Here is a 26,630-nt window from a genome sequence, read left to right as displayed (position 1 = left end):
CCAAATCAAAATGTCATTTAGCCACTCTTATCAAAAATTTTCATTATTCTCATATAATAAACATTTATGCTCACTTATTTCAAACCTTCCCATTTATGTAAAACTATTCAGTTTTATTTAAAACTGTATAGGTTCATATTAAACATTATGTAAGATGTCAATGATTTTGGTCAAAACTAGTGTTTGATCATGAGGCATTTCACTGTTTTGTGTTTAAAAAGGCAACAATTAAAAACCTGACAACTTTTGCTTCTTTTCTGATAATTAAATACCAAATTTCCACTTTAAAGAAAAGAAAGCAGAATTTATGAATACTCTTTGAATCCACAGAATTCATTGACTACAGAATGCTTTGAATATTTCAAGAAAGTATTTGGATTACAGTTTTCTGTTTAAGTAATTGCCAGAAACATAGCATTGTCTTATTTCTACTGGTGAATTTAAATTCAAGAATTCAGATTACACAACTTAAATTTCATAGGCAAATTATAAATCTTCTAAAAGAAAAAATATAAACCTCACCTTAGAACTCATTTATAATTGTTTCATGCAGATGTCTTTTTTTCTTGTGAATATTCTTTTCCTTCTGAACTTAACCCTATATACTACCAGTTACTTCCTGTTAGTCATAAAAACTCATGACATAAGATTTTCAGACACACATTGACACAATTTTGTATAGATTTATGTGTTTTTGGTGGTGATAGTCATTTCAACAGACATCTTTATACCTTCAGTACAGTTTAGTCCCACAATACTCTTCAAAGTACTCAATTTAGAGAAGTGCTCCTGAAATGTTGTTTGGTGTGATAATATATATATTTATGTATTGAATATTCTTTTTCTTTGTATTCTTGATGAAAGTCTAAACATTGCCATTACATTTTTTGTAGTATATACACCAAATCATTATGTTGTACACTTTAACCTTAATGTTATATTTCAATCATATCTCAGTATAACTAGAAAAAAATAAAGAAACTACTCAAATTAAAAAAAAAATATGATCAGTTAGAGAATACTTTCTCTCAATATAGGATAAGTTTCAATATATAGTTAAAAATTTTAAGTAATCACAGGAAAATGTTCCACTAGTCTTTTTTCATGTCTTTTTAGACAACTTCAACTAACTCTGCACATTGCCTTTTTTACTATATCTTTGACCTGCATCCATCTCCTCATTTACATTTCTTACATAATTGTTATATTTCTAATTTAATCTTTCTTGGTTGTAAAACAAAAGTGATAAGGATGACAGCTTTTCCATAATTTTGTCATTGTTATTCTTACACTGACCTAAATCTATCACACAGAAAATAATCACTGCATACCTGTTCCATGGAGATACTTTTATAAATTACAGTTTGATTCCACTCAGGATTAAGGCTTTTCTGAACATACTTGGTCCTTCTTTTGTATTCAGCACTGAATTGGAAGAAAAGAGAGTGTTATCTTGAATAATTCACCTTAACTGATAACTTCATAGTCAACTGGCAGGGCATGCAAAGTTTTTAAGATGATATTTTGTTTTGAGTCACTATGTAATCATCAGCCTCATGTCTTAAACTTTAAGTTGAATGCACAATGACAATTTAAAAATATGTTGGTTACTTTGGTTTTATTTGTTTGAAAGTAAGTAGTTTTTAAAGAAAAGCTTTTAGGTGTTATAAGTATATTATGATTTTAGTAATCTTACTCTGTTCTGAATGTGGGTGATAAATACATGAACCATATCAAATCACCAATATATTCTTTCTCTCATATATGATAATTTGGCATTAAACTTTCCTAGAGCTTGACACCTAATCACGTTGTCTTTCAATTAATTTTTTCAGTAGTTAATTGTGATAATTGGGGAAATAGATAAAAATGGTTGTTACTATAGTTAAGATTTAATGAACATTTATTTCCTTATAGTTAATGAATATGGTGCTTTTTGTAAGGTAGGATCTGCATATATTTAAATTAAATATAAATTATTGGTTTAAATCAATAACTTATGTTGGAAATGATGAACTAAATACAAGATTTTCCTCATACACTATAATTTAGGATATTTATATTTATCCTTGAATTTTCACTCACTCTGAGAAATGCTTAAGATCTTATATCCTCTAAAGACAACTTATTTCCAAGCCTGATTCAATTAGGTCTGAAGGAACATCTATAGCTAACATCAAACATTTGATGGGGATTGGAGTTATTGCTGTCTGCTACTGGTCAGTAGTGCCATGAAGACATGGGTTTCAGTCTCAGGTCCTTGATAACTTTTCTTTCTGGTCAGTACCAGAAACCCCCAAATTAACTGACTTGTCTGGGTCCATACAGGTTGCCTTTTCCTAAAGTAACTGGATGCTGACCCTGGGCCCATACTTGTATTCCCTACTTTCTTGCTACATTCTTGGTCTCAAGTTTTGCCACAACCTACAATGGCCAATATTGTTTCCCAGACACAAATTTACTTGTCTATTCTCAATGCAGCTTTTAGAACCAAGCATCTACAGTCAAATATCTTTGCTCTGTCTTTATTCTCTTTTCATTGGCCATAGGTAAGGTCAACAATTATAAGTAACTATATATTGGAATCACCTTTTGATCTGAGTTCCAAGGGTGGGAGGTGGGACAGCCATCAATATATATACATCTCACTGTTCTTTGCCCTCAAGGGAACAGTGATTTAAAACTTAGGAGTAAGACTAGATATAAAACATTTAAAAATATTTTGGTAAATCTTATGTGTAGCCAAGGTTGAGAATCACTGAGATTACATTTATAAACACTCCTTTATCAACCTTATACACTGAAACTGAATTAAGGAAAAAGCAGTACTCTTTTCATTTCTAACAAACCTATTTGAATATATGAAAGTAACAGCAGGATTTGATGTTTTTGTCATAAACTGCAAAAATTTTATGGAAATTTATAAGCAATGATTTGTTGAAATAGGTACCTTCATAGACTGTAGACAAAAGTATAAATTCATAAAATTCTTTTTATTAAAATTGTAATATTTAGTAATGTTATATTTGATGTTCCCAAAGACCCAGAAAACTCAATTCTGACTTCACTTCCAGCTATAGAAGCCCTCTCACCTATGCACAAGGAATTTCCTCACAAATATTAACTGCAATATTGTTTTTAGTATTATGTTAATACGATGATGGACATATTGAGATATATTGATTCAGTGAAATTTAAGCCACATTAAAATGAATGAAAACACTTCTATTTATCAAGATAAACTGAAAAAAAAAATCTTGAGCAAAAAGTTTGCTGGAAAGTGGATTGATACAGTAAGCTATTATGTTACAAAATTAAAATCACGTGAATATTTTAAGGTATTTATCCATACATCTATACATGTACAACAAATGTACATTTATATGAAAGGATAGCTGTAGGAATTTAAAAATGTGATTTAGTGGTTATCTCAGGTGAATAGTTTCAGAGGCCTTCAAGAGTATACATATATATATTTTATATTATATATATTTATATTATATATATTATATTATATATATTATATATATTTATATTATATATATTATATTATATATATTATATATATATATTTAAGATTTATTTGTACATATAGATCTGGGGTACAGGCCAGAGGCTCCAGGGCGGTGAGAAGCTTCACCAGAGACAGAGTGGGGAACAGAACAGGCAGATCGACGAAGTACACTGCTGAGGGGAGCAGCAGGCAGACCAGAAGAGGTCTGCCACACCATGTGGTCACCTCCGGGGCAGGCGGGAATCGAACTCATGCTGAAGTGGCTTTAGATTCTCAGTGCTGTGCTTTAACCTGCTGCGCCACCAGGGAGGGCCCTCAAAATATTTTTTTTTTTTTAAGATTTATTTATTTATACAGAACCGGGGTACAGGCCAGAGATTCGGAGGGTGAGAGGATTCACCAGAGACAGTGTGGGGAGCAGAACAGGCAGATCGACGAAGTACACTGCTAAGGGGAGCAGCGGGCGGGTCAGGAGAGGTCTGCCACGCCATGTGGTCACCTCCGGGGCAGGCGGGAATCGAACTCATGCTGAAGTGGCTTTAGATTCTCAGTGCTGTGCTTTAACCTGCTGCGCCACCAGGGAGGGCCTCAAAATATTTTTTATTTAAAAACAAGCCAATGCAGAAGACTGTTAAGATTTGATAATACTGATGACAAGAACACAGTTATATGTTATTTTTGTAATATTCATTAAATTAGAAGTTACTAAATTATAATAAAAATATAAAATTATTTTTGATAAACTGTGTCCTTTTATATTTTATCTATTTGATTTTTTTTAAATGATGACATAAGAAAAATGTAAAAGGCCTCAAGTTAATAGCAAGCTTGTTTGTCCTATTATACATGTATACTTAGAAGAAAAACACATGATAGAATGAATTTTAAAAATTCTATTTGTTTTGGACATAGTTATCAAGGCGATATGATATGAAAAAACATTAAGGATAATATCCATAATATAATTAGTGGTAGTAAAGTTATTTTTTTAATTCTGAAAAATTGTATGCATAAAATTACTTTTACAAGAGGTAAGATAGAAATTAATGTCAAATCCAAACATACTAAAATTCTGTCAATTTAAACATAGTCTGCATAATTGCAATGTCTTTAAAGAATTTATTAGTTACCATCTTCATATATATGTATGCAAAATTTGTATAATTTTTCACATGAATATTTATTGTTTTCACATATATATATGTGAAAATTAATGGGTAAACTGTGAACCAGGAACTGTGCTCTATTAAAACGTATTACTAAAAAATCCTTACTTAATTTTGACATATCAATGTATACTTGACTCATGCATGAAAAGCACTTTATAAAAGTATGCCCATTAAAAAAAATAACTTTTATTAAACGTTACTCTCTTATAGATGGAATTCTAAGTGGGTTTCATGTGTTGACTTATTTAATCCTCAAAGAAACTCCAAGACAAATATTATTTTTCTACTTTATAGGTATAAAAACCAACAACAATGAAGCTCAGAGAAATTAAGGCATGTGGGCAAGGTTGTAGCGTTACTAACTCAAAGGGCCAGTATTTAAACATATGATACTGATTTTTTACTTTGATGTATATACTATGCAAACTCAATTAGGGCTTCATAAAATATGAACGACCCATTAATTTTCTTAATTGTAGGCTTCATTAGTGGAAGTGTCTGTTTTTCTTCTTCACATCATCATGTTTTTCACTTCAACTTTTATGTATATTCAGTATACTATGTAAATTACATATAACAAATGTAGTAAAATTAGTCCAGTTTTAGAGTTGCTTAGGGAAACCCTGAAGGGTATAACTTTAGGAAATTATTTTGGAACAACCAGGGATAACTATTAAAAATATTTATTTTTGCCCAGATAGAAGCAACATAAATTGGGAAAAACTGTAGATGTTCATTTGTAGAAAATCTATTGATTCTGAGTCTCCAGTTCTCTCCAAATTCAAGTTACTATTGGTTTTACAAATAATGGAGGTAGCTACAACTTACACCCCAGCTTGCCTCCACAGCCCTAGTAGACCTGTGTAAATGCCAGTGACATACTCGGCACTTTTTTAGCATTTGAATTTCCTGATTCTGACAATGGCTGCACAACATTATTCCTTCAGTAACACTTTCATAATTACCATCTTCTGAACATCTTGCACATGATCCCAATAGGCTATGTTTCCACTTTACCCAACTGTAAGCTCTCCATAATTCTCATATCACATTAAATCCTGTGAATTTACAAGTTGAAGATGGCCAGGAGGATTGTTGAGTGTGAGCACAAATTAAGGTTGAGAAATGTGACTCATTTTCCGTTTCCTTCCTTCTAGTAAATATTCTGTATTACCTCATGGAAAGACTATAATGACGATCTTATGGTAGGACAAACAGGCCATATGTAGTAATTAGAGAAATTTCTTCATAAGGGAAAATAAAGTCAAGTAAGATTAAAAAAAAACCACTTAAAAAACATCTAAACCTTTATTACTTTGAAATTTTGACAATTTCTTCTTTCATTGTTTAAATTACTGGTTAGTTATTTTCTCAAAAGTAAACTGCTTTTAAGGATAAAGGATACTTGAAATTCAATTCATTCTACACCAGAAGGAAAAAAAATAAACAGTTCTCTGAATTTCTCTTTTTAATTTCAGAGGAAAAATTGAGAAACAAGGGTACAGCATGACTTCTCAGTATTTAAAGTTCATGGAATTGTCTAAAACAGTGAAGGTCTTCATTTATTATAAAATGTCCCTTTGTTGGAAAAGTCTATTTCTTTATTGGAAAAATGAGCACCATAAGGATACATACACATACACACAATTATTTGCAATATTAGTCCTTGAGGGTGTTTCGTTTAATTTAGAAAGAGGCAAAGAGCATACCCCAAGTTCTGTTTTCCTGTGGGACAGTGAGTTGTGGCCTCTTATTGTACTCTTAGGCCTCTGCTCACAGACTATCACTGTTGACTGTTTTGTCAAACCTAGTCCCATCACCTAGCATAGTATCTAGAGCAGTTTGTGCTAAATAGTTACTGATAGATTCTTGAAACAGATTAGTATTTTAAAATCTTTTAACTGATTTTGCCTCTGAATTGTAAATATGTACAACTCTGTACTTGTTTTACATAAGTCTGTGGGGACATATTGTGATATACTAATACGGTGTTTATGTCAGCCAGAAGATTAGCCAGGAGTTGGGCTTCTCAGTATCATGATAGCTAGAGTGAAATCACAACATCTCATTAACAGGGAAAGCCTGAACCGTGCTGAGCAGTGTGATGAGAGAAAACCAGAATGAAATCCTTCAGACATGCTCATCTCCACTTCTTATTTACTCAGGAACAAGAGTCCAGAAGTACATGGACTCCTTAGTCTTTCTTACCTGCTCTTTCTTTTACCTCATCATGACTGACTGTTGGGCTTTTAGAACTTAGGTGTCCATTAATCAAAAGGGGGGAAGGAAAAATGGAGGGCGATAAGAAAACAGTACCAGTGAAATTCTTACTAGATAATCTTAAATATTTTGATTAAATAATTTGGTATAGATGAGTAGAAAGTATTCTATACCTTTTTTTCCCCCCCCAAATATCTGATTATGGCTACATGAAATTTACTATATGTATTACTAGGAATAACAGCAACTGCCATTTGTTGAGAAATTATGTGTATCACTGATGATGCATTTTTCCATTTATTTCTTAGAAATCATCTCAGGGGGTTACTGCTAATTCAGTTTAGCAGCAGACATTATTTTACAGAAATAATGTATCAGTGCTAAAATTCAAATCCAAATTCTTAATGATTTCATTCAATGCCTCCTTGGTCTAATTTACACTGTCAGTACCTCATCACTAAAATTCCTTCTCATAGTGACAGTTCTCTAAGAGATGATGAAAGTGAACTCTAGATGAAAGATATGATGTTAAAGTGACTTCTAGATCTTCTAAATTATTGCCCAATACATAACCAGGTCCTTACATCATTATTTGTATTTATAAAATATGCTCTATGTAAAATATAGATATTACTGTCACATAATTTCCCACTAGTTCTTACATAAAAGATGAAGACATTCTGAAGAAAGTGGTAATACCAAACTTAAAATGATACTTCTAATTTATAGAGTAATAATTTGTCAAACTGTCTGGAAAACCTACATAGTATACTGAGATGAGAGAACCAGTCATAATAAGCAATACCTCTCAATGACAAATTTTATTTAAAATTTTTATAAATCTTATTTATAATTATATGTCTAGGAGGACATAAAAATTTGGGGGTACTGGAAAAGCTAAGGTGACTAATTCTATTTGAAATATTTAAATGTTTATGCCTTTAAAAATCATAAACAACCTCAATTGAGTCTCAGTTCATTAGTACTAGTAAAGATAACAAATTTTAATGTCACATATAAAAACAAACCCATTAATATTCTGGGTAGAATCAAAATTCACATGACCTTATTGCTACAGGTGATACAGGATTTACCTCCCCACTGAACAGCAGTTAACATAATTTGTAACATTGTGAGATGTACAGAAGAATGATTTGGCTATGCCCTGACAGTCTTAGCTGACAAAGTAAAATGCAACATTGCGAGATACCAGAGAATTTGTTCCCTCCTACTCTACAGAGGAAGATGGTCTTATGTTGTTTTCTTTGCATGAAAGTAGTAAGATTATGGTATCCTGTATTATATAACAATACTTTTTGTGGTGTAGAAGGTATAAGTACGTGGAAATATTTCAAAATCAGGCCAACCAGAGGGAAAGAGGGCAGGCAACTCTTGTCTTTAGATGAGATGCTTACCTAGTACTGACATCTAGAAATCAGTTAATGCCTTTTGAAAAGGAGTCTAGATTTAAAAAATTATACTATAAGACCCAAGAGAATTTAAGCCATATGAGAAGGTAAATGAACTTAGTTCAGATTATAAATGAAAACATTAGTTCTATCTAAATTCAGGTGATTTCCAGTGTTTTCCAAACTTCTGTATTCTACTGCATAACTATGAAACCTGTTTACAAATGCGGTAAGAAAGATTTGCTATTAGTATAATTCAATAGCTACTAACATGGAGAAGAATAGCCCAAGTTAAAATGCAGGTGAAGTGTTTGCAAAAAGACAAATAAAGAACTCTAGACATTACAGCATAGCTTGACACTGAAATAGAACCAACTCTACCTTGCATTCTGGACAACCATGACTTGACTGCATTGATTCCAAGAGCGAGAGTGAAGGGTATAACAGGAAAGTAGGAAAGATAGGAAGAAAAAAAGTTAGGAACAGAAATAAGGAAGAAAATAGAATAATAATTAGAGGATCTAACCATAACATAGACCACACAGAGAAAAAAATATTCGAATGAATTTGAAAATAACACCACTCATGTATAGTAAGCCCCATTGCCTTGGTCATTGTAATAAGTAGGAAAAATCTAATGGAAGGATGAGGAAATGAATAGCAGTAGCTTATTAGCTGCCTTAGGACGAAATCCTACCCAGCAGACATGCCTTACTTGCCAGAGTGCAGGAGGATAGCTTTCAGTGTAAAACTCATTCATTTTATTATAGTTTCTATGTTTTCCTGTCACTGACACCAGCTGAGCTGACACATTTATGTTACTTTGTTACTTGCCTTTTCTGGTTATTCAAGTGTGATATCCTAAAAGAAATATATATCATATAGTACATAAAGGATAGACATTCCCTGATAGTGTAAAAGGCAATTCTCCAGGGTATTATTAGGGAAGGTAAATGTCAGTTTCTTTTATTCATTAACAAATGCTAATTATTGAATATACCCTGGCAGGGATTTTCTCTTGTCTTGTAAACTTGTGATTAAACAACACAGAAAGTCCAATGACCCAAATCAAAGGCACAATGAAGTTCAGTTTGTTGTTGCTATACTCAAGTTAAAATATGTAGCCAAATTAGTTATAACTATATATAATAAAGATGCAAATTAATATAAAACAAGTCTTTTTCCAAAGCTAAGTAGCTAGCTGATGATCTCTATAAATTAAACTCAATAAACTCAAACTAGAATAACAACACCAACAACTCTGACTTTTTGAATAAAATTATAGGGGAGAATGAAATTAAAGGCTGTGTACTGAATTTGATATAGCACCTGGCAATTTGGGAAATATTTTCTAAGTATTATCTAATTTGATTCCCTTGACAAACTAAAAATTATGGTTCTGCTTACAGTTGCATTCAGTATCAACAGGAAACTGAATTTTGGAAACCAGTTATCTGTCCATGGTGATATTACTAATAAAAAGCAAATCTAAACAGAAACAATTCCAGTGTTTTTAAATTTGTTGAGATTTGTTTTTTGGCTCAAAACAGTCTATCCTGGTGAATGTTTCATGTGCACTTGAAAAAAATATGCATTCTGTGATGGATAGATAAAAGTATTGTATACATTTCAATAGAATATCAAAGCAACTAGAATATTATGAGACAACTGAGGAAGTTAAATTATTTAAACGTATGATGGTGATATGCTATACTGTTACTATTTAAAAAATGAATCCTTATGTTTTAGAAATATATACTAAAATATTTGCAACAAATGTCACAGTAAGTGAGATAAGCGAGATGGAGGGAATATATGAGGGTAAAAAAGAAAACCACTGACAATTATCCATGCTGAGTAATGGACACATGAAGGGCAATTCAGTCATATTTTCTACCTTATACAACTGGAAATTTGCAAGTAAAAAGTATTATTCAAATGTCACCATTGCATTAAATGGAGAAAAAAAAAGTCTTCAAAGTAAGAAGCCCTCAATTTTTTTATTATGTGCCTAATTGTTAATTATTTACATTTCCACAATGTTAATTTGTCTAGTCTTTGTCCAGATATAATACATCACCAATAGGCTCAAAATTCACTATTTTGAAACTATCTTGTGTACTGATTTAGATTAAAATACCAGACCATATCAATTTGCATTTATTATGTAAAAATTAAACATCACCAAAAAGCACTTGCTTTATATGAACAATTTACATATGACACAAGAGATATAAAGTTGTGATTTTCATTAATTTACCAATATCAATGTTTCAAATATTACTCTTGATTCTTTATGTTCATAATTTTAAAACACTGATTTGAAAATATGCATATAAATAAGAACACAAGAAGCCACTTACTGAATATTTAAGTAATTTAATAATATACATGTTCTGTAAAATAGGAATTTATAGTCCATGAACACTGATTTCACCCAGGAGTTTAGGAATATAAGCATATTCTTTAAATCTGTTATGATTTCTTAAATGATTTGAGTCAATCTATAGCAGGAGTGTTTTCCCAAATCAGCAAGCTGATTGTTCTCATTGAGTCAGGTTTTATCATGAACTCAGTAATTCCAGATTTCTTTAAGATTTAATTATAAAATATTAATGCCACCTCATCTATTAGTTATAAATAAATAAAATGTGTATAATACTACAGAAAATACATTAGTCTTTTGAAATTAGAGCCTAGAAGACACCATTGCTATTTTTTAAACCATGGGATCCCATACTTAAACAAGGCATTGTCTCATTACTTACCCTCGCCCAGGAAGTAGGTATACTTTAACAAAAGGGTCGGAATAACCATTGTTGTCTCGAGGGACAAGGTTTCTTGCTTGGAGAATGTGTATTATGAGATTTCCAAGATCATAGTTGATTTGAAGCTGAAAAGTGCAGCAAAATACCTTGTGAACATTATACATTAGAAAATAAAAACATAGAGTACCTGATAAGTCAGTATTATACCAGTAACTTTGAATTCTCATATAGAATATCAACACACATTCCTTTTTTTTTGAAACTGAACAGACCAGCTACTTTCTAATTTAATTGGGAGCTTCCAAGTTCATGCTAATTATGAGTAAACATGCTGCTTAGATTTTCTAAGTGAAGACCTAGCATGTATAAAATTCATTTATATAGTGAATTGTGATTGTATTTTTAAACTAAATTTCTACCTTATAGAAAATATCAAATGTTATTAACATTCATTAACACAACTAATTTTGAAAATGTTTGAAGAATGATAACTTTTAAAGAAAATGTCATCTGCTTTTTATCAAATAACTAGCAATAGGTAAAATTATTATTTAAAAGGAAAGCTGTCAATATTGAAAATTAAGAATATTTAAGAATGTAGAGGTTTTCAATTTCCTGTATTATATTACCCAATGTTAAACATATCTCTTTTTTTCTGAGATGCTTTTTAAATAGAGATGAGCATAATAAAATCTTGTTTTTAATTTCAGAAGCTAAAAAGGAAAGAAGACACTTTGCCGCAGAGAGGTAAAATGGTTATTGCATAATTGTCATTGAATAGTAAGAGATTTACAATTCAAATAAATATTGAGAAGCCTGCATAATTTAAAATTATCAAATCAACAAAATTTTCCCCTTGAAAGTTGAAAGATTCCATTAACATCATTTGGAATGAGCCTTAATTCTGTTGGGTGTTGCTTTTGTTTATCAAATAACAGAAAGGAGGTTCCCTAGGTTTCAAAGGAGAAATTCAATTAATCCAACTGATTACATAGTTTTAACAAAACAGATATACTGCTTATGCTGAACATGGGATGATTTAGGTAAGTCCTATTCACTGATTTCTGGTAATTAAAATAATTTATATTTTCAGCATGATTTTGATTTGGTTATATTTTCTGGCAAAAAAAAAACGCATTTCAAATGTCTTTTTCAACCAGAAGAGTCCAGAGTTTCTCTATCATAAAAGCAACAAGAAACATACAGCAAAGTGAAATAAAGAGAAGTGAGAAGTTTACAGCATAGTCACTGTGCTTTAACAGGGCAGTGACATGTAAGGTAAAAACACCCTGCAATTGATATCACTGAGATCTAGAACAGGCTCCGGGATCTTCAAGGAGAAAGTCTACCCCCTTTTCTCTTTTCCCTGACAAGAGACTTTTAAATTGATCAGATACCAGCACATTTTTTTTTTTTACCTGAAATGAAAACTTGTAGGTTTCTGAAGAGAGACTGTTTTCCAAAATGTACTCTGTAGGACTTTAGAGAATGCTTAAACACCCCAGAGAGAATGACAGCCTGAATCAGAGCATCTCAGAGGCTGGTGGATTCATGGTGGGGTGTTGGCCTGATGTTTTATGTAGAATAAGACTTTACTAGGGGAAGATAATTGAAATCACTGCTATTAAGAAAATATCCCAAATTAAAAAGGAATATTGGCAGAGTAAGTTTCTACAATTGAACTAAATTTTACTGCCCAGGGGAGAGGAAAATAAGAACTAAAATGAAGAAGGTCAAGTCTGGTGACAGCAGGCTTTCCAGACACAGGCGGCAGCTCTGCAATAGCAAAGCTGTGGCTCTGAGCTTCTGGTTCCTTCAGAAGATGTCCATGGTCTGTTCCTTTCACTGTTTACACTGTCACGCTCTACTTTTCCTTTTGTCAGTATGAGCCCAGATAATCATTTAATTGATTGCCTTATTGTTCTCTCTGTAATCTTTCCTGTAGGCCAGAGCTGTATGGATTTTTATTACATATTCCTTTCAATTAGTCTCTCCCTTACAAAAATATTTACACTGATATCCCTATTATAGAGGCTGACACCTCCAGGTTTGTATGCAAAGTTTTAAAATTAAGTCGCCACTTATCTTCACAGGGAAGGAGCAGCATACTGATATTTTCACCCATTATCTTTGGCAGCAGTGCCTTTCCCTGCAACATTTCTTTTTCCAGGAACACACTTCCTGTATAAATCTCAAGTTAGTTATACTTTGTGAAGTTATTTATAAAAATCACCTCTAGAATGTGTTGGAGATGCAGCTAAGACTTACAGTTTACTTTTTCTTATGTGAAATTTACTACCTTCAAATGGATCTTTTTTTTTATATTGTGTTAATTCTCTTTCTACTTATCTACCTTTCATTACTTTTCATCTAGAGTACAGGTTTTCTGACTTTTTTAAAATTAAAACCTATGTTAATAAATAAATGTCAAGATGTAATACATGGCACAGAAAGAGATATACAAACTAAAAAAGATGGTGTTTTATATAATTTTTCTTCTGTTTTCTGGGTCAAAACCCTCTAAACTAATTTCATAAAAATTATAAACTGCTATGAGCTCCAGTATGTAGAATACTGTTCTAGAAGAATCTTCAGTAATTATTTAGCAATATTTAATGTTCAATATTTAACATGCTGTATTTACACACCTGCATAGAATATAAAATAGAAAACATTTTATAAAATATATATTACACAATATGTATAAAATATGTATTTTATATGTTAAATACTTTAGTTTACATAATAGGAAACCAACATATAAGTAAAAATTTGTTAGCTATTGATATAGTTCATTTGCTAAATAAAATATCCAGCAGTTTTTGTTGATTAAAGGAAGAAGACAACATTAGGCTAATGAAAGTAGTATAAAATGTTGCTACTGTTAACATGTCAGATAGTTTGAAAAGTATATATAAAATTATATATTATTCATAAAAATATATACTTGTCTTAAAATACTATTTTCCAAAACTGTATTTTTTCTTTATAGGAAAACACATATGTGCCATAAAATAAGATGCCAAAAGGGTGTTTACAATTTCAATACACAAGTGAAAGAGCCCAAAAATGATCTCAATACATAAGTGAAAAAGCCCAAAAAGTTATGATTTTTTTTAGAAAACACTCATACCTGAATTTCTCCCGTAATTGGATGAGAGACAATCTTTGTTGCATCAGTACACTGTAATATTAAAAATAAACATTAATGGACAGAGCATTCATAGAATTTATCATTTCAATTGCCTTATGAAGTTAATTTCTACTTGGTCGGAGGACACTGCCTGGAAAATAGATTTCATTCATTTGGCAGCTACTTCTCACTACATATTTAATTTTCCAGATACATAAATCTATTTTTCATTTTGGAACTATAACTTATTGTTTTGGAGCTATACAGTTAGTCCTGCAGTAATATATTCTCAATTACTTAACAAAATGACTAAGGGAATACTTTGGTTTAAAGTCCTCAATTTAAATATTTAATGATATTAAAGATCAGTATAGTAATGAAAAACAGTATTTTTGTAAAAAGCTGCTCAGAGGCACAGGTCAAATGTCTGTTCTTGTACTCCCTTGTTGGCTGCTCAGCACCTTCCTGCTCCCTTACAGAGAGAGTACAGGGCAATAATTTCTGAATATTTCACAGTCCTTAATTAAAATTTCATCCCACTCCACACACGATTTCATTTCCTTAATTAATTGTATGTCAGCTGAGCCTTAAAAACAGTTAGAAATTATCTGGAAAACTGATTCACAGTTCCAAATAAATGTCTTATTCCTGACTTGCTTAAATGCCTGATTCCTGACTTGGAGTATTTGTATAAAACAGGAGATGATGTCTCTGAATTTCGGGTAATGTGTACCAACAAAGAGAATTATTAAAATGGTGACCAGGTTATTACTTTATTTTCCTACATGCACATAATCATGGCTGAAAGTTTTATTTATTTATGCATACAGACGAGAGGTGCAGGAGTGATGACAGGATTCACCAGAAATAGAACGGGGAGTAGAATAGGCAGATTGACCAAGTACACTGCTGAGGGGAGCAGCAGGCAGGCCAGGAGAGTTCTGCCAGGCCATGTGGGTCACCTCCGGGATTGCACTTGCACTGAAGAGGCTGTAGCCAGTTTGCAGTGCTATGTTCTTACCCGTTGCACCACCAGGAAGCCTCATGTTGGCTGGCTTTAATAACTGAAAGAAGAAAGGTCCAACATACTTAGGCTTGTTATACTTACTATCTTTTTTCTTCATATTTTTAATCTAGAAATGTAAGTTGTCAAAATAAGGCAGCTATGTTCCACATAGGTCATGTTAGGTGAAATAACTAAAGTATTAAAAGAATTCAATCACTGACAAAGTTTAGAGTAAGGGCTAAATTTTGTAAGTCACATATCCTTTTATTATTTCAGCCCATTTAATAAAAAAAAAAGCTCTTATAAATACTGAGTCTGGTGGCAAGTGATAAACTGTTACTCTAAGTACTGAATACTAATATTTTCTTAAAATGATTGGCCCTCCCTGGTGGTGCAGCGGGTTAAAGCACAGCACTGAGAATCTAAAGCCGCTTCCTCTTGAGTTCGATTCCCGCCTGCCCCGGAGGTGACCACATGGCGTGGCAGACCTCTCCTGACCCGCCCGCTGCTCCCCTCAGCAGTGTACTTCGTTGATCTGCCTGTTCTGTTCCCCGTTCTGTCTCTGGTGAAGCCTCTCGCTGCCCCTGAGCCTCTGGCCTGTACCCCAGCTCTGTATGCACAAATAAAATAAAATCTTTAAAAAAAAAAAAATGTACTTGATTGCTGAAGTCTTGAAACAATAAAACTGAATCAAGAGAAAGACAACCACACAGTGCCTGAAACTATATCTCAATTAAAGATGGGGAGTTTACTAAAGCCAGCTATTCTTTTATTTCATTGCAGGTAAACTGGTGAGTAACTGAGACAAAAATTTAAAAATAGGACCCAAAAAAGCAGAGTGATTATTAATAATTTTGACGTTTTTGAGAATGGACCTCATTTGACATATGATAATCAAATGTACATAGAATAACACAGAGAATAAAGTGAGGTACCATTTTTAGTGGTTCTGGGGTATGGCAGTAAACTTTAAAGGGCACAGCAGAATATTTTAATTTATGGGAAAAAAGAGCATTATCTGTATACATCAGGCAAACTATTAGCTCAAGGTAGTTATACTTTTACTAGTCAATGAATTTCCTTTCAGTGATATCATATCTTTGTAAGGCTGTTTTTTAATGATGTGATTAAAAATATACTGAGGCCATCCCTGGTGGGGCAACAGGTTAAAGCACACCACTAGGAAGCTATCACAGCCACAGTAGAACAAGTTTGGTCCCTGGCCAGGGAAGTGACCCACATGGCGTGGCAGACCTCTCCTAGCCTGTCCACTGCAGTATACTTTGTATATCTGCCTGTTCTGTGCCCCACTCTGCCTCTGGTGAATCCTCTCACCCCCTGCACCTCTGGTCTGTACCCTACTTCTGTATACATAAGTTTATATATATATATATATATATATATATATACTGAAAGAAAATCCCTCATATCAGTGTGGAATAGGAAGTGTCAGCACTACACTGATTCCATGGTTTGAATAGTTTGCAATGCCAATCAGTACACATAGTTCATTGAAAAGAATTTAGCTGCTCACAATGAAATAAAATGATGAAATGTATTTCATTATGTATGTATTTGTTCTACAGTTTCCTAAGATGTTAGGGTATAAATACTAATTTTTTAGCTCTAACTACTTAGTAACTGAAACTCTTTTCAGGACTGAAGGACATCATGAAAAAAAATGACTGAGACTTGTATGGTGCCATGAAAGTGTGAGTTTGGGAAAAAGAAAGTATTTTATAAGAATGCTTAAAACTAATGTATATTGTAGCTAAAGTATTTATATTGTGAATTGGAAGAAAATATTCAGACATTAAAGAATGTTTGGTCAGAATTTCAGAGACAAAAAAACTTGATATTAAAAAAAATTGAAGATCAATTCATACTGAATTAACTTGAAGAAAATAGCAAACTAATTCTATATTTTCATATATGCATTCTATTGCCAAGTCAATTAAAATTTTGATGATTTAATATCTTACATTGCATATTTAGCAAATAGCCATTACATAATTTGGAACCAAAAAGAAAAACATTTTTATTCAGGTTTCTTGAGTATTGATTAACATGATTTAAATATGAAATATGATTATGTATTTCTTTTATGATCTACACCTATATTTATTCAGAGATATTTAGTTTTATTAATGTATTAATAATTATGAATACTCATTTGAAATATTCAATAGATGTATTATAGATATCTAAATGTATGTATATGCTAACTATAATATAAATATTTTAGTTTTAATACATTAGATTCCATTAACACATTTTAAAGTTTATTGATCTTATATATAATTAAAAAGAGAGAGTTATGACTCTAATTCTCTAAGTTATCTGAAGAATATGATATATAACATATATCATAGTTCCTGACACAGGGATATAAAACTTCAGGCCATCATTTGCTGTTCCTATAATCTCTCAGTATATAATTTCTAACATTTCAAGATTGGGAGGATAAATAAAGCATTGCCTTTTGTGCATATTCTGTTTTGATCTGTCAAGAAATGTAAGTAAATTCATTCACTCATTTGTTCAGCAAAAATGTTTCAGAAACTCTGCACTGGCTAAATAATAATGATAAAAACAAAAAAAGACGAATTGTTAACTGATGTTTTCTTCAAGTGTACTAGCATTTAATGACTATACATTTCAATTACGACTATACATACATTATTAAAACATGTATCTCAAGTTAAGTAATTGCTATACCATTATTTATATAATTTATGTAGCTCAATATATTCAAAATGCTGTTAATTCACCACAAATCAATATGGCAATTATAATATGTTATATTCTTTTTTTTCATACTAAGTCTTTGAAATTTGCCAAATAAACACATAAACACATATAGCACTTCTCAGTTAGGACCAGCTACATTCCAGTTGCTCAATTGCCACATCTGGGTAACATTACGGGTAGGACATATCTAATGTTTTACATTTTCACAAAAATATGCATAGGTTACATTTTGGGCACAGAAAAGAATTACTGTGTGTCACAAAAAGTGGTCAATATCATTTCATAATATTTGCCCCACAACACCTCTTTCATATTCTATTCTTTTCCAAGAAAAGTTAACACATTACCAAAAAAACCAAATGTTATACCCCCATAACATTACAGGTACACAAATGCCTTTGATGTCATATCCACAATAAATATCCTGTTACTGCCTTGTGCAAGCCATCTACTGTATATTTAGGAACTAGAAAGAAATGGTTTTGGCTCTTAAAAAGGCTGCAGCCTATTGGAAGGATAAACAAGTAAGTACAAACAACATTTCAATATCTGACACTTGTGGGGAGGGAAGAAAGAAGACAGTACAACCTGTGACTTTAGGGAAGGGTTAGAATATGGAAATACTTGCCAGAGTAAGTGTTATTCTTTTGCTTAAAGTCCATCACTGGTCCTTTGTTTCCTTAAAATTGTGTAAAAGTCAGGAATGGAATATAATGACTTTAATTTTACAATCATCTAGGCTCCTTCTTTATTTCTTACCTATTGGTGGAATTCTCTGTTTCTGAATTTTTTTTTTTCATGCTATATTCTCTGCTAGGAATGTTGCCCTCTTTCCTCCTTTACCAAAATGGGTCCATTAACACCAACTTTCCTACCACCACTGTCCTAAATGCTCTCACTCTACTTCTTAATGACTTCCAATTTTACACCTTCATTGCCTTGGTTTGCATAGCATTCTTCCTCTATAAATAGATTTGCACTTCAAAATAGCAATAAGCATTAGACTTATTCTAAGAAATCATTTAAACCCAGGTTGCTGGTTCCCTTCCCTGAAGTTTCTGGTTGAGCAGGACTAGGTCAATACTTTGCATTTTTAACAATTCCCAGATGATACTAATGTTACTGGAGTAGGAGAATGCCTTAAGAAACATTGGTCCAAGTAGTACTCAGGGGAGGAATTTTATCTATCTTTGTATCTTGGGTACCAGGTATAAGTCCTAACATTGAGGTGCCATCCAAAAAGTGTGTGTTGGAAAGCAGGAATGAGCTGGAAGCCTTAAGAAACAGAGTATTTACGAAGAGCAACACTATTAGTAAAGATTTGACAGCATTATGCTTAATGTGATCATCTCCCTAGGAAAAGCATCGATGAGGTCCTTCTAAAGCCAGAATCGAACCCTTAGTACATTGCAGGACCAGGGATAACTTTCAAACAGTATAGTGACTCCATTAGAGCATTGTGTCACAGATCAGATAGTTGGAGCAAAGTTTTAGAGAAGAAAAAGAAACTGGTAAGTGGTGTTACTATTAGTGAGTGCAACAATGTTGGCAAATATAATGTTAAAAGGTAATGGGGCCCTCCCTGGTGGCGCAGCGGGTTAAAGCACAGCACTGAGAAGTTAAAGCCACTTCCGCATGAGTTCAATTCCCGCCTGCCCCGGAGGTGACCACATGGCCAGGCAGACCTCTCCTGACCCACCCACTGCTCCTCTCAGCAGTGTACTTCGTAGATCTACCTGTTCTGCTCCCCACTCTGTCTCTGGTGAAGCCTTTCGCTGCCCCTGCACCTCTGGCCTGTACCCCAGTTCTGTATGCATAAATAAATAAATCTTTAAAAAAAAAAAGGTAATGGTAGTTTAGAGAAGATAGAAAATTACTAGAGACTTACTAGAAAATGGGAACTCAGGATTCAGCAACTGATTGGATTATTATGAATAAAGAAAGATGAGCCAACATGTTCTTAAATTTATATTTCATTTCCTGAGGCAATGTGATGTTAATTCCCGAAATTCAAGATTACAAGACAAACTTGGAAAAACATGATGGGTGAGTCTGGAAACTGCTAGCTGTGTTGTCATGTACTTAGGTCTTTTAGGTGGAGATATTGAGAAAGCAGTAAGAAACATCAGCTTGTAGCTGAGGAGACAGCTCCCAGCTAAATATAAAATTGGAGAAAGCAAGCCTATAAATAATTGAGGCAGATTTGACCAAAGGGTATTTAAAAATGAAATCAAAGGAACCCAGTATCCTTAATTTTGAACTAATATGAAAGAATTTTGAAAATTCATAATCTGTTTTCTACTTTTAGTTAAGGATACTGTTGGATTTATTTTGTGTTTAGCCAATTATCATACCTAACAAGTAGTGATTAAATAACAAATGGGTATATATAAAAATCTAAGAATATAAAAAATATAGGCACTATTGCATGAAATAGTAACTAACATTTATGAAGAAATTATCTTCAAATGCTTATAAATTATATTCCTATAAAATGGAAACACAAAAACCAGAAATTAATATGATTATAATGGAATTTTAGATGATTATAGTTTTTATTTTTTGAGGTAACACCAATTTATAACATTATCACAGATGATTATTAATCAATTATCGAAACAGAGCTCCTGTTAGGTAATTCTTCAATTTAACACATAGCTGCACATGTAAAACTCAACTGTGTTAAAAATTTATTTTGAAATTGCCTGAATAGCTTGAAATTATTTTTAGAGAAGACTTACTTTGTTTAGTTGGAAACAAATCAACTTTTCACCCAGTAATTAAGATCATCATACCTTTGTTATTGCTTCTGAATAAAAAGGAATTTTGGTGACATCTGTACTGCCTATACTTAAACAAGCTTTGTTTTGTGAACTCCAGTTGCTTGACTCCAAGCATAGCCTGTTTCTTCCAAATAATCTCACCAGATTAAAACAATCTTTTTTTCATTAAACAAAAACATACTTTTCCAATGTACCTATTGATCACACAGAATTTTTCTCTCTTAAGAGTAAAATCTATGAGGAAGATATTACACATTGTCTACACTGATAACTGCCTTTACAAGGCTAAAATATTAATTCTATGTTCTCCAACAACTTTGAAATAACGGTGTTAGAAACATTCTTTCAAATAAAGATTTACATCAAAGGAACTTCATTATTTTGGAAGTGGGAATATAATTAAGAATGGCAATGATATGGCTCTGATTTTCCTAGCTTGAATATTATTACATAACAAATAAAATTCTAAAATATTCCTAAATTCTCTTTATTTGTACCCTTGTAACCATTTGTCATGCAATCTATATAAGGTATATCTTGTTTCCCAAAAGACAATATACTGCTAATGTTCCATAAACAAAGAGGCTCAGATTTATGCAAACACAATGAAAAAGAACTAGGAAATACAAAACATCAGACTTATTTTTCAAGTTACTCGTAACTGCTAAAATATTTTAAGAAACAGAGAAATCCATTACCTTGATCAGCTGTTTACTCAGAAAAGTAAAAAGTGTTTATTTCAGGGGCTCATTAAGAAATGAGAAATCACAAGAAAAAGCACTTTGAAAAATGATATTTTATTATGTCTTGGTCTGAATAAAGAGCAAGAAAACAAGCAAGCAGAGGTCACTCTGAACACTGCTCACCTTGCTGCTGCTGCTGTGCTTCTTTTTGCTCACTGAGGGTGACCCCGGTTGCCCAGGGCTGGGAACAGAACTGGATCCTGCTGAAGTAGGACCTGAATGAACGTGGGCTCCTTTTTCAACCACTGACGACAGAACCAGTGGTGACTGCTGCAGAGAGACCTTCTGGAGCTCTGCTGCCAACTGCTTGGGATCCACCCCTGGGGATTTTGCTTTATCCACTACAACAAAATGAAATGGCTTTACATATTTCTCAGCTTCATAAGTACTTAATGTCATGGAATTTATTTGCAGTCTAGCTGATAAAGTATCACTTATAGTACAGACTAACTTAAAAAAATAAATGAACTAAGTTGTACCCTTTACACATGTATTTCTAAAGAACTATCACAGACTCAGAGAGGAGTAAATAATGCTGAGTAACAGAGGAAATGGAGATTTCCAGTCTATCTTCAGAGAAATGTATTTTAATGTTTTACACACAGAACTGTGTGAATGATTAAAAACAAATCTATTTTATTTATCATGATTTAACTTGTATGGTTGGCTTTTTTGTCTTCTCTAAGTCTTAGATGTCTTTTTGACTAAGGAAGAAATTTCAAGAGTATATTTATTTAGACATATGTGTGAAGATTTCCTCTAGTTTTTGATTCTTCTTTTTAGTGCAATAACCCAGACTTTTAGAATGCTTCCTATGCTGAACAAAGGAAGTGCTCAATAAATACTTGATAAAGGAGTAACTGATACATATACTCTTATAATTGATCTAAATCTATAGGCTATCTATACTGTGAAGAAAGAGGTAAATCTATTCCTTCACATACTTATGAAAATACATGATGGTTATATTTATTATAAGGAGAAAATCAAAAGGTTCAGGTTAATTCAGATATGCTAGAAAGAATCAAGTATTATCCAAAAATTGCATAAGACCAAAAATTAATGGTCTTAATTTATTCTATGGGATGAATTTATTTGTAAAGATTTAAAAATGTCAAGTAAACAGCAAGAATTTCATATGAATTTCTATAAAGCAACGTACAATTATATTTACCTAGAATGCCAACACTATAGATATACGGCTTTTGCATGTACTTACATTTATATAAACATAAATATCTACCTATAGCTCATTTTATGCTCTAAATCTTCATCTAGAGGCTAGTTGCATCTGGACTCTATCCAATCTGATATCTACATCTTTGAGAACTAATGGCTTATGCCTACCAGCTTTTGGTGGTTCATGAAGTTCCAGGTGCTGTGGATTTTCAGAATCGGATAGCATATTAAGGTCCCTAAAAATTAAAACAAATAAAATTAAGAAAGAAATTGAGGAAAGCTGGACAAAAGACCCCTTTTTCCAATTACCCTGAATATTTTTTTCAGGAGGTAAATGAGAAGTGGTTAATGATATAAAGCAATTTCTATGCATGCTCACCCTTCTAATCAAATATACATTTGCAATGCTGTTAAAAGTCAGAGCTGATAAAAATGATTATTTAAGGTGAAATCTTTATGGAGTAAATGTAAACTCATCTTGAAGTACTACACACATCCATGAAATCTAAATGGGTTTAGGCCTTCATTTAAATGAGACATGTTTCAACAAATGCATGAAAAGGGAGAGCTATTGACATCAGAAACAAAGTCAGCTGAATTCTTTCTATGCTTTATTTAGACTTTGATTCTGAACACAATAAATCTATTAAACTTATATTTACTTTATTTTCTAATTACGGAAAATCTTGCTGACTGGCAAAGGTTCCACCTTAACAATTTTAAATTAAAAGAATCATGAATAGCCAAAAAATGGAAACAAAAAGATGGGGAAAAACTCACAGTCTTACACATATTTCTGGTTCCCCACTTTGCTGACTAATGATACTCTGCACTTCTTCGTATGTTTTAGAAGTTAAAGGAACTCCATTCCATTCCAATACTTGCATCCCTAAAAAGATAAATTTAAGTATTAAAAAAAAAATGTTGGCTATTTCTAATCTGGGTCTAAAGGGTACAGGAGAAAACATTTGTTTTAAAAACCAGCCCAGCACATCATTTCAGAACAGCAGTTCAATGTTCTCTGGAACATCAATACCAACATTAAGCTTAGTTTAATTTCATGAACTTACCTGATCAGATAAAACGTATCATTACAACATGTAAGAGGTGCTTTGGAAAATCTACTGAATATAATCCAATGCATGCATTTTGTTCACATGCCATAAAAACACATTATTGACTATTCATTGCTTAGACCAATTTGGTGTAGGAAAAACAACCATGAATAATTTTTTTTCAAAGGCAATAAGCAACTGGAAGAGTATAAACTTTAAATTCTATAAACTTTATATTCTATAATGGACTAAGGGTAGTAGAAAAAAAAGCATTTGTATTTTGTTGTGAAGCTCTACTTCAGAAACTGTTACAACTTCAACTTTGCACTAGCAGGGCCCATGCTTGGTTTAACACTTTGCTGTAGACATCTTGAAAGTTTTAATCATGTTTGAACAAAGAGCCATACATTTTCACTGCATACCAGGTCCTGTAAATCATGCTGCTAGACTGCTTGACAGAACATTTCATGTTCCCTCTCTATCTAAATAATAACTTTCAAAGAAAACATAGTGGTAACACAGTATTTCAACATTTTATATTTAGGTTTTGGCCCATACAGAGGGGCTGTGAAAATAATTCAGCTGCTTACATTTGGCATGAATCACATAGTCCTAATATACCATGAGGCAATAAATAGGAGCTAGATGTGAATTTTATAGCTATCTATATTTATATACATATATATTTTATTTACACACACACACACACACAAATATATATATATACAAATTAGATGAAACCACAGAAAGATACAGTGCCCAAATATTTGTGAATGCTACTAGTCTACTGGAAAAAAAAGTCTATATGTTACAATGATTGTAATTTAAATAAAAATCTTATAGAAAAATAAGTGTTTAAGTAAAAAATATTTTATTATGGTAGCATCAGATTACAACACTGTATATGATTAAGATGTATATATATGCAATTGAGTTTTTAATGAGCTTCACAGATGCCTATTTGAAATTCCCTATTGTATACCAATGAGAAATTGTAAATATGGCATGACTGATACTTTGACAGTTTTAATGATTTTGATAAACATTGAAAAACATAATACCAGTTGCTATCAAGTAAAGGAAAATACTTTAATGTAGTGAAGTGGCAACAGAGGTTCATAAAAGCACTCATAATAACACAAACATGATTGCCTTTTCTATAACTTACTCCAAGAAAACGTTATCTTCAGATGGGCTTTGGGTTTATTTCAACAATCCTAGGCTGTTATACACACAAAATGAGAAAATTTTATAAAAGACATTGATAACACCAATTTAAAAAAAAGTTAACACACATGAAGAAGAAAAGCACCATGCATAACATTTTTTTTTCCCAGTCAGGAGAGAGTATATTTATGGCGAGATGATTGTGAAATGAAATGAATTGATATTATGATCCATAAATAGCATTGTCATTTTTTTGCAGATGACTCTTCTATGAAAAGAAACAGATGCATATTTTTTTTCTGTAAGGTACACTTGTTTACATCTTACATCCTCAAAAAAGGGAGTAAATTTACAAAACAGGGCTCTCCCTGATAAAACACCACATTATGAAGTTCTACAAAGCCAGGGAGTTCGATCTCCCGCCAGGGAGCTGACCCACACAGTGTGGCAGACCTCTTCTAACCCCCCTGCTGTGGCCCTTAGCAGTGAACTTTGTAAATCTGCCTGTTCGGTTCCCCACTATATCTCTGGGGAAGCCTCTCACCCTCCATACCTCTGGCCTGTACCCGAGTTCTGTAAGCATAAATAAATAAATCTTTAAAAAATTTTCACAAAACAAAACTATCCAGTGAAGTGAAAATGCTTCTAGTCACAAAAAAAAAAAAAAGAAAACTATTCAGAATCAATTAAAAATGTTGAAAAAAACACAGGGAACAAGAATTTTCCTAGATGCATAGGTGATTAACTACATAATCTGCTATTCCATACATGACATACCAACTTCTTGCCTTTTCCTGTTTTCCATCAGAGTTGGTATTGTACAGATGTTTCAGATATTTTGCCAATTCTTTCATTACAGGCTTGGTTCCAGAAATATCAGAGAAACTGTTTCTACTTAAACAGAAGTCATTTAATAGCATCTACCTTCCTTTGTTTTTCCTACTCCCTACCAATACTCTAAGAATCTAAGATAATCACATGAATGTACAAATTCTCCTTTGAAATTCATAATAATGGTTCCTGCAGTTGTAAGAATTAAGTATAATGTCATTTCAATGACATTTTGGAAAACATTTGTTCATTATAAAGTTATATAAACTATTTTAAAATGCACCTAAGTCTCATAAATTAAATGCATGTAAATACTGATCATAATCCATATAAATTCCACTAAATATTTAGTAGATCATTATCTCTGTCATAAGTACCTCAGTGGCATTTACCATAAGAAAACACCTCATAAGAAATTTATTTGACATTTATATGGATCAGAGCTTATGCAATTTTAAGAGAAAATAGAAATCTATGAACATAAAACTGGATACATGTGAATTATGTGCTAAAATTCAAGTAAGTCACTAAAAAATTCTATGTTAAAAAGCCAACCAATGCCATGTATTTTTTTAGCATATGTCAGTCTTAATATAAAACAAAGAAGGAATATAAGAAAGGAAGGAATCCTGAAAATTAATATTCATTTGTATACAAACATTCTTATCTCATTTCTTCTCACATTCCATGCAATTTGTATCACTTTCTTAATTCTAATGCCCAACTTTCCATTTTCTATAAATACTCTACCTTACATAGCTTGCCTACTGTCACCATCTAAGTCTTACAAATCTTTGTCTACATGTTTCTTTTCAAGATTCAATCCCCTAGACCTACATTACTAGAGGGTCTTGTAGAAGATCCCTTGCATTTAATGCTGAAGTTCTGTGAGCTTCTGCAAT

At 32.3% G+C, this 26,630-nt stretch overlaps 1 protein-coding gene across 1 annotated transcript in view; it reads right to left on the bottom strand.

The window, feature by feature from the left end:
* PCLO (piccolo presynaptic cytomatrix protein) overlaps positions 1 to 26,630 on the bottom strand; it is a 272,220-nt gene that overhangs the window by 51,762 nt on the left and 193,828 nt on the right. The window contains exons 12-18 of the mRNA XM_004676888.2: positions 23,456 to 23,564; positions 22,844 to 22,911; positions 21,620 to 21,837; positions 14,214 to 14,264; positions 11,081 to 11,205; positions 8,694 to 8,720; positions 1,332 to 1,425 (exon numbers count right to left, since the gene is read on the bottom strand). Coding sequence (XP_004676945.1) covers positions 1,332 to 1,425; positions 8,694 to 8,720; positions 11,081 to 11,205; positions 14,214 to 14,264; positions 21,620 to 21,837; positions 22,844 to 22,911; positions 23,456 to 23,564 — 692 coding nt within the window. The remainder of the gene's footprint in view (positions 1 to 1,331; positions 1,426 to 8,693; positions 8,721 to 11,080; positions 11,206 to 14,213; positions 14,265 to 21,619; positions 21,838 to 22,843; positions 22,912 to 23,455; positions 23,565 to 26,630) is intronic.

Source organism: Condylura cristata, unplaced genomic scaffold, assembly GCF_000260355.1.
Source record: "Condylura cristata isolate star-nosed mole 26May11 unplaced genomic scaffold, ConCri1.0 scaffold00005, whole genome shotgun sequence".
In the NCBI taxonomy this organism is placed as follows: domain Eukaryota; kingdom Metazoa; phylum Chordata; class Mammalia; order Eulipotyphla; family Talpidae; genus Condylura; species Condylura cristata.
Note: the sequence above shows the minus strand (reverse complement) of the source record. Positions and strands in the feature narration are given on the sequence as shown.